The 13,176-nt window shown below is 34.5% G+C and overlaps 1 protein-coding gene across 2 annotated transcripts in view; it reads right to left on the bottom strand.

The window, feature by feature from the left end:
* The window catches only part of LOC107812928 (sister chromatid cohesion protein SCC2), a 28,606-nt gene extending 17,977 nt beyond the window's left edge, over nt 1-10,629 (bottom strand). For both annotated transcript variants that reach the window (XM_016638117.2, XM_075242913.1), the window contains exon 1: nt 10,225-10,629. In XM_016638117.2, the coding sequence (XP_016493603.2) occupies nt 10,225-10,460 (236 nt within the window). In that variant the 5' untranslated portion in view covers nt 10,461-10,629. The remainder of the gene's footprint in view (nt 1-10,224) is intronic.
* Nucleotides 10,630-13,176: the final 2,547 nt, after the last annotated feature.

Raw genomic sequence — 13,176 nt, 5'->3', positions numbered from 1 at the left:
TTCTACAGTTGGAATGCTGTATTACTTTTCTGCCCATACTCGGTGAAAATATCACTTAACCGATAATTGGATGCTCTAGGAGTACAAAAACTTAACAAAAAAACAAAAAATTAACAACTAAAAAACACTTAACAGAATATACCTACCAGGCAAAAAAGAAAGTTTTTCATTCATATTCATACCCAAAATCATCTGAAACATGCAAAATCAGAGCTGAAGGATACTTATTGTTCTGCTTCTACCAAGTCAACGTAAAAATAAGAAATTGCTAAAACCTGATAAGTGAAGCAATTCAAACTTGAAATTAGTAAAATCCATGTCTGAATATTGGAAAACTCCTAATGCATAATTCTACCTGGACACTGTCACAAAGCCCAAAAATAAGAAACTGCTCAAACCATAGAAGCGAATCAATTCGACCGTGATATTCGTGGCCAAAGAATCCAACTAAGATATACCCTTGTTCTGGAACATTTCTAACGTGTAATTTTTACTAAGCCAATGTTGCAAAGCCTAAAAATAAGAAATTGTTCAAACAAGATAAAGGAGCTTCAAAAAAGATAAAGGAGCAACTAGAACTTGAAATGACTAAAATTCCAAAAAAGAAATATCACAACTAATATATGTCTGTATTGAGGAAAGATTCTACGTGTGGTTCTACGGGGTCAGTGTTGCAAAGCCTAAAAAGGTAAAGTAAAAATGTTGCAAAGACTAAAAATAAGCGATTTCTCAAAATAGAAAAAAAATACGAAAGCTAAAATGAGTAAAATTTATTCCAAAAGAATGTACAACTAATATATATTCGTGGTCTTACAACACTCCTAGGTGTAACTATACCAAGCAAAAGATTTAATTTATATACAATTACGGTGCAACGAAGTTTTTACACTATCAGGATAATTTAACTTATTATAGCATGTTACTCACTATTTATTCTAGGTTATCAATCAATGCTATTAAATAGAGTTACTTGTTGTTAGATAGTTATGTAAATAACCCTAGTCCCACATGGAATAGGAATAGAATGTGTATTGTGTATAGTTGTAAATTGGGCTATCGTAAAACACTTAATAGAATATCAATAACATACTTGTTCCCGTGCTTTCCCCCATGGTATCAAAGCATTGGTGAGAAATCAATGTGCATCATTCCAACGACATCCGGAAAGAAAGAACTCATCAGCGTGCAATTTTCTGGTGATTTGAGAAGTTGTTGCGTCAAAGTCACTTTTTTATCAGTGTTGTGCGTAAACCAATACCACTACAAGGTCTGTCGTAGTCCCGCGACCAAACCCCAACAAACATCACCGGAAAACTCCTCTCTACGCGCCCTAACGCGCCGAACAGAGGAAGAATTTTTTCATCGAGATTTGTACGTGCGCCGGCGCGTGAGCCACTTTTCGGCCAGATTCCAGCAAAACTCCTTGAAGACAGCTTGCTCGTGAGGTGATTCGAAGCCTACCCATTAAGATCCTATCACATTCCGATGATTTTTTCAGATTCCGGTTTCTTTTTCTCAAATTCCATCGAGAGTACTGGTTTTCCGGCGAAACAGTTGTCTAGTCATTTTTCCGGCCACTTTGTTCACACTTTGAAGGTCAAGCAACAATCTTAGACCAACTTACTACTAGTTTAATGACTGGAGACAATATTTGTGATCATTATAACACTTGGTCACACTTCTAATTGCCTGATTTGAAGTTACCATTGGTAATCTTCATTCGATATTTGGTTTTGTTTGGTTAGCCTCTCTTAAATCTATTATAATACCCTAAAGTATTTGTCGACCTCACTCTAGCAGTTATGAACTCTCATGGGATCATTCATCAAATATCTTGTCCGAACACATCTTAACAAATTGAGGTATGGGAAAAAAAGAATAAGCATATCATTGAAACTGCTCATACCCTACTCGTACAATCTCGTGTTCTGTTGCGTTTTTGGGGGAAACGCAGTTCTCACATCTTGTTATCTTATTAATCATTTGTCATACACAGTTATCTAGAATCAAGTTCCATTCTCTGTCTTGTTTCTCCACTCACCTTTGTTCTCTCTTTTACCCAGTGTCTTTGGGAGCACGTGTTTTGTTCATAACCTTACTCTAGGAAAAGATAAGTTAGCTCCTCGTGTTCTTAAGTGTGTATTTCTGGGTTACTCGAGAATGCAAAAGGAATATCGATACTATTCACCCGACCTCCAGTTATATCTGTTGATGTTACCTTCTTTGAAACCCAACCATACTTCACAGGTCCAAGTGATCACTTGGATATTTCTAAGGTGCTACCAATTCCATTTTTTGGAGATTCAGTCACTATTACTCGTTCATCTTCCTCCACAACTCCAACTCCACCACCTACAGCTTCAATTCCATCACTTCCAGCTCCAGTGATGAAAAAAGCGTCCGCTTCCTCGCTTTAAGCGAGAAGCGAAGCGGAGCGAGGAGCTGGTCGCTGCCCCAACTAAAAGTTGCTCAGGTACACATAAGCGACTGCTTCTCTCTAAAAAGCGAGAAGCGGTGAAGCAGAGCGGAGCGGAAGAAGCGGTTGCTTTTTGAATTAAAAGGCCCAAACGAGTCTTTTTTCAATTAAAAGACCCAAATCGTTGAGTCTTCTGTTTTAGACACTTCTTCAGCAGCAAACTAGGGTTCTAAACCAGCCTTTTCTTCCTCAAAAAACTAACGATTTCTTCCTCACATGAAGCAGCGATTTGTTCAAGCAAACTAGGGTTCTTCTTCTTCTTCTTCAACATTACAACAACAGCTTTCAAGTTTCAACAGGTATGTTTTGCTTTTGCACTTTTTATTTTCATTCTTCTTCTTCTTTTTCTTCTTTTTCTTTTTCTTTTTCTTCTTCTTTTTCTTTCTAAACGTCCAAAAATCGCTAAATTTTTTTCAGAAAAATTCTGCCCCGTTTCTGCCCAAATTCTGCCCAATTTGCTCATTTTGTGCTTTAATTGATGTTACTCTTTAGTTTTTTAATTCAAGTATTGAACATTTGCTTACAATTACATGTGTTGTCTATGCCGTATTTATTTTAATTTTTTTTTTTTAAATTCCGCTTCACTTCAAAAAAGAGGGCGTTTTGCTTCTCGCTTCTCGCTTTTCGTGAAATGGGGGTTGTTGCTTTTCCTCGCTTCACGCTATTCACAACACTATCCAGCTCCACCACCTATAGCTCCAATTCCATCACCCAGTCCAGTTCAATCTTCTACAGCTCTATCACTCCTGATTTATCATCGTCGTCAGCGTCCAGCATTCGGTCCAGATGATTCACGTCCTGTATCGGATCATTCACCTATTGCAAACTTGTCTCCTTCTAGTTTATCGGTCGCACTTCGAAAAGGTATTAGATCCACTTTTAATCTCAATCGCATTATATTGGTTTGAGCTATCATCATTACTCATCACGACATCACCCAATTATGCCTTTGTGTCATCTTTGTCCTCTATAATTATCCCTAAGTCCACAGGTGAAGCGTTATTTCATCCTACATGGCGACAGGTCATGATCGAAGAGATGTCTGCAATACATACTAATGGCACATGGGAGCTTGTTTCTATAATAGGTATATCTACTGTTGGTTGTCGGTGGGTGTGTGTAGTCAAAGTTGGTCCAGATGCCAAGTTGATCGACTTAAGTCTTGTCTTGTAGCCAAAGGGTATACTCAGATATTTGGGCTCAATTACAGTGATAAAATTTCTCTCTCGTAGCTAAAATAGCATCAATCAGTCTTTTTCTATCTATAGTTGTTGTTCAACATTGGCCTCTCTATCAGTTGGGCATTAAGAATGATTTTTTTCACGGTGACCTTGAGGATGAAGTTTATATAGAACAACCGCCTGATTTTGTTGCTCGGGGAGTCTAGTGGCCTTGTATGTCGGTTGCATCGGTCACTTTATGGTCTAAAGCAGTCTCCTCGAGGCTGGTTCGGTAAGTTCAATACAGTTATTCAGGAGTTTGGCATGACATGTGGTGAAGCCGATTACTCTGTATTTTATCGGCATTTCGCTTCAAATCTCTATATTAATCTGGTGGTTTATGTTGATGATATTGTTATTATCGGCAATGATTAGGATGACATTACTAAGTTGTAGCAGCATCTCTTTCAGTACCTTCAGACTAAGGATCTGGGCAAATTAAAGTATTTTTTGAGTATTGAGATCGCTCAGTCTAGCTCAGATATTGTGATCTCACAACGGAAGTATGCATTAGACAAGAATAATAGGCTGTAGACATGTTGACGCTCCTATGGATCTGAATTCTAAACTTCTGCCAGGGCGGGGGAGCCGCTTAGCAATCCTACAAGATATAGGCGGCTGGTTGACAATTAAATTACCTCATAATGATAATGACTAGACCTGACATTTCCTTTCTTATGAGCTATGTTGCTCGGACTCTTCAAAAATATCAATGGGTGTGTGCGACACAGGTGCGGCAACTGTTTTGAAGAGTCCGCGCAATATAACCTATGAGCATTATGAGTCAGTTTATGGATTCTCCCTGTGATAGTCATTGGGATGCAGTTGTCCGCATTCTTCAGTATATAAAATCAGCTCCAAGCAAAGGATTAATGTTTGAGGATCGAGACCATGAGCGGTGGATACTCAAATGTAGGGGTGTGCATTCGATTTATCGATTCGATTTTGACCCTTATCGATAAATACTGATCGATTATCGATTTGTACATATGTTTATCGTTATTGTTTCAATAAGGTTTCGATTTTTTCGATTTCGATTTATTGATTTTTGGGGCTTATCGATTCGGTTATCGATTACACCAATAAGAAAAATTGCGGGATTTCACGGAAAGTATATCGCTATAAACACGCCTAACTAATATGGACAAACAAAAGCTAAAATAAGACAAACATCATTTATAACATAAAAATTATGTCAACAAGCACATGCAACGAAACTAAAGTAAGGGATCAAATGTATGTCACCAACACTCCAACGGTATATATAAAAAAAACAAAATATATCATCACATCTAATTCTGTTTTCCATTAATTTGAACTTCATTCCCTTGAGCTTTAAATATGATCATTCCTTAAATGTGGTAGAGGAAATAATAGGGTTAGGGACTTAGGGTAAAGGGAAGGGTATTATAGAATAAAGGTAAAAAAAATTATTTTTTTTTCTTTTTAGTATATCTATCGGCTTATCGATAAACCGATAACCGAAGAGGACAAAATCAAAATCGTAATCGATAACTCGATAAGGAAAATTTCGAAATTGAAATCGATAAATCGATAAACCGATAACAAATAATCGATTTGATTTATCGATAAACCGATTCAAATGCACACCCCTACTCAAATGCTGATTGGGCAGGATCACCTTCGGTAGGCATTTTACGTCTGGACATTGTGTTTTAATAGGAGGTAATTTGGTATCTTGAAAGAGCAAGAAACAGAATGTGGTTGCTCAGTCTAGTGCAGAAGCAGAATATCGAGCAATGGCTATGGCAACATGTGAGCTAGCTTGGATCAACAGTTGCTCAAGGAGTTGAAATTTGGTGAGATCAACCACATAGAAATCAAGTTGCCTTTCATATTGCATCAAATCTGGCATTCCATGAGAGAACTAAACATATTGAGATTGACTGTCACTTTGTCAGACAAAATACTCTCAGGAGATATTGCTACAAAGTTTGTAAAGTCGAATGATCATCTTGCAGATATTTTCACCAAGTCCCTCACTGGTCTTCGTATTAGTTACATATGTAACAAGTTCGGTACATATGATTTGTATGCACCGGCTTGAGGGGGAGTGTTAGATAGGCATGCAAATAACCCTAATCTCCCATAGAATAGGAGTAGAATGTGTATTGTGTATAGTTATAAATACGGCTATTGTAAAACACAAAAGTAGAATATCAATAATATAGTTTTTACCGTACTTTCTCACACCTGCAATTACCTAAGTGACCTAATTTGCAAATAACAACTAAGATAAATCAGTGGTCCCCAACACTTCTAATGTGTCATTCTACCAAGTCAATGTTACAAAGACTAAAAATAAGCAATTTCTCAACAACAACAAAAAAGACGAAAATTAGAGCTAAAATGAGTAAAATTTATGCCCAAAAATATACACTACTAATATATGTATATGTGGTCTTACAGCACTTCTATCGTATAATTATACCAAGCCAACAATTTAAATTATATACACCGCAATGAATTTTTCAAATTAACAATGAAATTGAACTTGTTATAGCAGATTACTAATCATTTATTCTAAGTTACAATAAATGCTATTAAATAGAGTTACCTAGGTGACCTATTTGTGTAAATAACAACTGAAATATATCCATGGTCTGTTACACTTCTAACGTGTCATTCTACCAAGTCAAATTGCAAAGCCTAAAAAACTTTAACAAAAATAGAAACAAAACAAAGAGACGAAAGCTCGAGCTAAAATGAGTAAAATTTATGCCAAAAGAAATACACACCAATATATATCCATGGTCTACAACACTTATAGCATGTAATTCTACCATGTCAATATTGCAAAGCCTAAAGCCAATAAGTTTCTCAAACCAGAGAAATTAATAAGTTTGAGCTTAAATGAGTAAAAAGTACACTTCTACGTATAATTCTACCAAGTCAATGTTGCAAAGCCTGCAACGAAATCTCGAGCTAAAATGAATACAATTTGTGCCAAAAGAGTTCACAACTAAGATATATGTGGTCTTACTATACTCCTAGGCCGTGTAATTCTACCTGCAATTACCTGACTAACCTAATTGTGCAAATAACAACTAAGATATATCAGTGGTTTGCTACACTTCTAGTGTGTCATTCTACCAAGTCAACGTTGCAAAGACTAAAAACAAACAATTTCTCAAAAATAATCGGGGAAAAGAAAGACGAAATATAGAGCTAAAATGAGTAAAATTTACGCCCAAAAAAATACACAACTAATATATATTGGCAAAATACATAATTTACCCCCTAAACTAGGGACCAAATCCATGTTACACATCTTCTGGGAACGAAAATTAACTTACACACTCAACCTTTTCATAGAGTGTCTACTACATGCCAGTTTGGTCTCAGGCCACTTTTTCTCAACAAGCGTAAGCTACGAGCTAGGGGTGTACATGGACTGGGTTGGTTCGGTTTTTATCAAAACCAAACCAAACCAACTATATCGGTTTGGATTGGTTTGGTTTTTATCGGGTTCTCAGGTTTTTTTGTTACATGAATATTATTTCAATCTTACTTTGTTAGAATTATAAATAAAGCTTTGATAAGTGAATATATGTTTGGTAAATATGGAAAAAAAATTGACAAACATATAATCTATTTAAATATTCTAATGGGAGAATTTTTTTAGTAACACATGATAATTATTTTCTTAGTCGTCTAAGAATAATTTTTCGTTAATTTACGCTTTCAAGGTTAATACATGAGAGGATCTCAAATATTTCTACATTTTCTAAAGAAAATTCACTATAAAGTCTTAAAATATAAATAAAATTTATATATTTATATGTCGGTTTGGTTTGGGTGTTTTTACTCAATACCAAACCAAGTCAAACCAAACCTAGTCGGGTTTTTTAATCGGTTTGGTTTGGTTTTTCAGTTTGGTGCGATTTTTCGGTTCGGTTTGAACACCCCTACTACGAGCTAATAAGATTTTGACACGTGTCATTACTTAAAAAAGACTAGAAAAGATACTTCATCTTCCCAAACCAATAGCCGAAAAATCCTTTCAAAGCCAGCAACCAACATTTTCAACGGTCACCCAAAAACAGCAAATTCATTTCATTTTTCGACTTCACTATATCAACAACTCCATCGTGACACCATTCAATTGCCCTCATTTTCCTCCATAACCACCAAGCTTCATTAACTCCCATGTGATACCACCATGGCTTCCACCTCCCCAATCACCGTTTTCAACAGTCAACCCACCATTAAAACCATCTCCATAACCCAATAATCCTTTTCACCAGCAAAAAGTTATATGAAATCATCAAGAATTACAAGATCGAAACATCAAGAGAACCCAGAAGTTGAAAGTGACTAAAGATTGTTGTTCAGAGAAACTCTCTTCAACAAATTAAGATTTTTCCTTTTGGGTTAAGAAAAAATATACTAGTAATTTTGGGAAAATCTGGATCTCAAATAAAATCCGCAGAAGAAGCATCCCAGAAGCTCTATTAAGACCCAATATATCTTCAAGCTTAGGCTTTAGTGGAGAATGGCTCAACCCATCAGCGGGATTGAGGTCAACTGAACAAGCATTAGCAACCATGAGAAGTGAAACAGAAGTACAAAATTGTTAAAAAAAATCGAGAGATTTAATGATGTTATTTATGGGTATTAATTTTGGGACCTTGTGAGGAGGGGGGGCCGAATTGGAGGGAAGGAAGGATTAGGGAGCTAATAATTAAAAAAGGAAAAAAAATTGACATGTAGCATTCAGATAAGAATTTGGATAAACTTTGCAAGTTAACGCGCTTAGTAGCATGCGCATGCAACATTACTAAAATGGTGTGTATTAAGCACACACCGAAAAGCTTGAGCGTGTAAAGTGATTTTTCTCTGCAAAAAATGTGTAACTGGGATTTGGTCTAGGTTCAGAGGGTATTTCGATTTTCGCCAATATATATTTGTGGTCTTACAGCACTTCTACCGTGTAACTATACCAAGCCAACGATTTAAATTATATACACCATAATGAAATTTTTTTAACTAACAATGAAATTGAAATATTATTAATCATTTATTATAAGTTACCAATCAATGCCAATAAATAGAGTTGTCTGCAATTACCTAGGTGACCAATTTGTGTAAATAACAACTAAAGTATATTTGTGGTCGTTGCGTGCAATTACCTAGGTGACCTATTTGTGTAAATAGCAACTAAAGTATATTTGTGGTCCGTTACACTTCTAACGTGTCATTCCACCAAGCCAATGTTGCAAAGCCTATAAAACTTTCTCACAATCGAAAGGAAAAAAGGGACAAAATCCCGAGCTAAAATGAGTAAAATTTATGCCAAAGGAAATACACACCAATATATATCCATGGTCTACAACACTTATAGCATGTAATTCTACCACGTCAATATTGCAAAGCCTAAAGCTAATAAGTTTCTCAAACTAGAAAAATGAACAAATTTGAGCTTAAAGGAGTAAAATGCTACACTTCTACATACAATTCTACCAAATCAATGTTGCAAAGCCTGCAACAAAATCTCGAACTAAAATGAGTAAAATTTGTGCCAAAAGAATTTACAACTAAGATATATATGTGGTCTTATTACACTCCTAGCGTGTAATTCTACCTGGAATTACCTAAGTGACCTAATTGTGCAAATAACAAGATATATCAGTGGTCCGCAACACTTCTAACATATTATTCTACCAAGTCAATGTTACAAAGCCTAAAAAAAAGCATGTTCTCAAAATAGAAAAAAAAAATTGAAATCTCGAGCTAAAATGAGTAAAATTTATGCACAAAGAAATACACACTAATATATATCCTACATCTACAAAACTCATAGCGTGTAATTCTACCACGTCAAAATTGCAAAGCCTAAAGCTAATAAGTTTCTCAAACTAGAAAATGAAAAATTTGAGCTTAAATGAGTAAAACGCTACATATACATATAATTCTACCAAATCAATGTTGCAAAGCCTGCAACGAAATATCGAGCTAAAATGAGTACAATTTATGCCAGAAGAATTCACAACTAAGATATATGTGGTCTTATTAAACTCCTAGCGTGTAATTCTATCTGCAATTACCTAAGTGACCTAATTGTGCAAATAACAACTAAGATATATCAGTGGTCTGCGACACTTCTAACGTGTCACTCTACCAAGTCAATGTTGCAACGCCTAAAAATAAGCAATTTCTCAAAATAGAAAAAAAATGAAATCTCAAGCTAAAATGAGTAAAATTTATGCCAAAGGAAATACATACTAACATATACTTGTGGCCTACAACACCTCGGGCGTGTAAAGTTTCTGAAACCAAGATGAATGAACAAATTTGAGCTAAAATCAGTAAAAGGCGATACTTCTACGTATAATCCTACCAAGCAAATGTTGCAAAGCCTAAAGATAAGCAATTTACAAACCAGGAAAAAAAGGAAAAAAATCTCGAGCTACAAATGAGTAAAATACGCCAAAAATTAATAAATTTCTCAAACCAAAAAAATGAACAAATTTCACTAAAATACCTAAAATTAATGCAAAGACTTACAAATAAGAAACGTCGGTATTGCGAAGCAGATCAGCAATTTTGACAGCGTGACTGATTACGTCACTCCGATTCAACGATCTCGATTCGCTTTCGTCGAACAACCGAAGGTTCTGATCGAGTGCACCGCAGAACACTGGAAGCGACGGTAACGGCAACGACGGCGCAGTTTCGGAGTGCACCGTATTCGATAAGCTTATGCCTCGAGGTACACCACTGCCAGTTGAAAAATTCGCCATTAACGGAGTTCACGCAAAAAACACGCTTCTTTAACACTGTGTTTAACTATTAATTGACATCAAAATTTGGATTTGAGAGTGTGAATCTGAATCTTGCAGAAGAAGTTTTTCAAATTGAGAGGAAAATGAAGCCCTAATGGGATAAATTCAAATGGCGGGGAAAAAGAGTAAGTAGAAAATTTTGGGATTTTTCCAGCTCTTGTATAAAGGATGACCGGAGAGAAAAAGTAAGTTACTGAAATACCCTTTCAGTGTACAGAAAACGCTGGGATGTTGTGTACCATAACTATAGCCCCAGGCCGCAAAAATTAGCTTATTTTGATAAGTGTTTTTCTCAAAAATAATTTTGGCGAGAAGCAGTTTGTGTTTGGTTAATTAGTTTGAAAATCATTTCTAAATCGCATTTAGTGTTTGGCCAAACTTTAAAAAATTACTTCTAAGTGTATTTTTCTCAAAAGTGCTTCTCAAAAAAATGCTTTTGGAGAGAAGCTACTTTTTTCTGCTTCTCCAAAATTGCTTCTGCTTCTCCTCAAAAGCACTTTTTTTTCTTTCAAAAGCTTGGTCAAACACCTTAATTTTTTGGCCAAAAGTGCTTTTGGTAAAAAAAAAACACTTTTGGCCAAAAAGAAGTTTGGCCAAACAGGCTATACGATTTATTCTTTTCACAAAACTTTTATTGCAGTAATAGTACTAATTTAATAGAATGTTTGCTAAAAAAATTAAAATTAATATCCGTTAGATCAAGGAAAAAGTAATGCAGAATCGAAGTGTAACCTGTAGTTTTTAAGGAATGAAAATTATGATACTTAAATTCTATTGTAAAAAACTTATATCAGTATCACTGAATTATAAGTTTTGGTGGTATGTAGAATGAGTTCAAAGTTCAAACATAGTGTCCATTTCCCCTTTCACCCTTTCCCTCCCTTGCGGTAATTAAAAAGGTTCAAGTAACTCTTGAGAAATTATTTTAAAAAAATATTATTGGATTTAGACATGCATGCTTAAATAATGAAATTAAGATGGTAAGAATTATATAGGGTTTGCTTGAAAAGTCGTGTATAATTATTAAGGTAATAATACTTAGTACAGTAATTACAATGACATGTTTGCTTGTCAGAATGTAATTACAATATAATTATCATTGTCATATTTGGTTGGACATTACATAGTTAAATAAACTGTTTTTGTTGCAATTAACATGTAAATAAATTTTACTGTGTGACAGATATATATATATATATACGTACTTTGGTGGATTAGTTCTTGTTATTTTATGCGGGTTTGAGTATTTAATATTGGTATTTGTGCTTTGAAAAGAAGTACAAACAGAAAGTAAGAAGTAAAACACATCAATACTTTTTTCATTTTTTTCTTGGGGAGACTCATACAACAACATACTCAGTATAGTCTCACAAATGGGGTGGGGAGACCCATATGAAGATAAAAATAAAGTTTGATACTTTCGTGATCTTTTAAACCTTTTGAAGTTGTCTCGAGATTTCTTTTCCAAAGATAACAATGAATTATTGATAATGTTTTTCGTTTTCTATAATGCCATATTTTTGTTAAAAATTGAAAACAAGCAGATCTTATTCCCATACTAGATAGTTATAGCCCGTGCCACGGGCCCAATAATGGCGAAATTGTAGATAATAAAAGTTGATGCATGAAAATAACTATCAAATCAGAAAAAGACAACATTGAATATTAAAATACGAAATTGCACATAATAAAAATTGTAGATAATAAAAGTTGATGCATGAAAATAACTATCAAATAGGATAAAGATGACACTGACACTGAATATTACATGTTGGATATTATTTACAAACATATAGGGGGAAATATCGATTCGTGGATGTTACGTGGTTAGAGTTAGACACATTATTTACATTCATGAGAGCAATACTTAGGGGTGTTCATGGTTCGGTTTGGATCGATTTTTCCCTAAAAAGAAACCAAATCAAGTAAGTCGATTTTTCAAATATTAGAACCAAACCAATTAAGTCGATTTTTTCTCGATTCGGTTTATGCCGATTTTTCGATTTTTCGGTTATTTGTCGGTTTTTTCTTAAATATAACACGTACACTACCAAACACACATTTCGGCGACCACATTTTCAACTTAACACTATCAAATCAATTGCCCTTTGAGAAATCTATTATTTACCAAGATATATTGATGATAATTGAATCAAATAATGATGAATAATTTAAGGACTCAATTAAAAATATATTATTTTTAACATGAAATAGATTCTTACATATAACAAAAGAAAACTACCAACTAAACTAGAATGTAAAGGAAAAGAACTGTACTAAAAGTGCAAACGATTAATATTTAGTATAAAATTTTTAAAACTTTGTATAAAAGTATACATATATATATAGGTGTAATAATAAATTTAAAAATAGCTACTCCTATATTTGGTTTGGTTCGGATTTTTTAATTAAAACCAACACCAAACAAAATTTGATTGGTTTTTAAATTTCAAAACCAAAACCAAACCAAACCAAAAAGTATCGATTTGGTTTGGTTTTTGGTTTGGTACGGGTTTTCGGATTTTTATGAACACCCCTAGCACTACTTATATATTGAAGACATATTTCTTATTCTTCTAATGGTATATTTATTCTTCTAATGGTATATGGAAATTTCACTCCCATCATCATCAAGCCGCCCAATTGAAGTTTGAAACTATATTTGTGTCACCTT

The sequence above is a fragment of the Nicotiana tabacum genome, chromosome 22 (assembly GCF_000715075.1).
Source record: "Nicotiana tabacum cultivar K326 chromosome 22, ASM71507v2, whole genome shotgun sequence".
NCBI classification, from domain to species: Eukaryota; Viridiplantae; Streptophyta; class Magnoliopsida; order Solanales; family Solanaceae; genus Nicotiana; species Nicotiana tabacum.
Note: the sequence above shows the minus strand (reverse complement) of the source record. Positions and strands in the feature narration are given on the sequence as shown.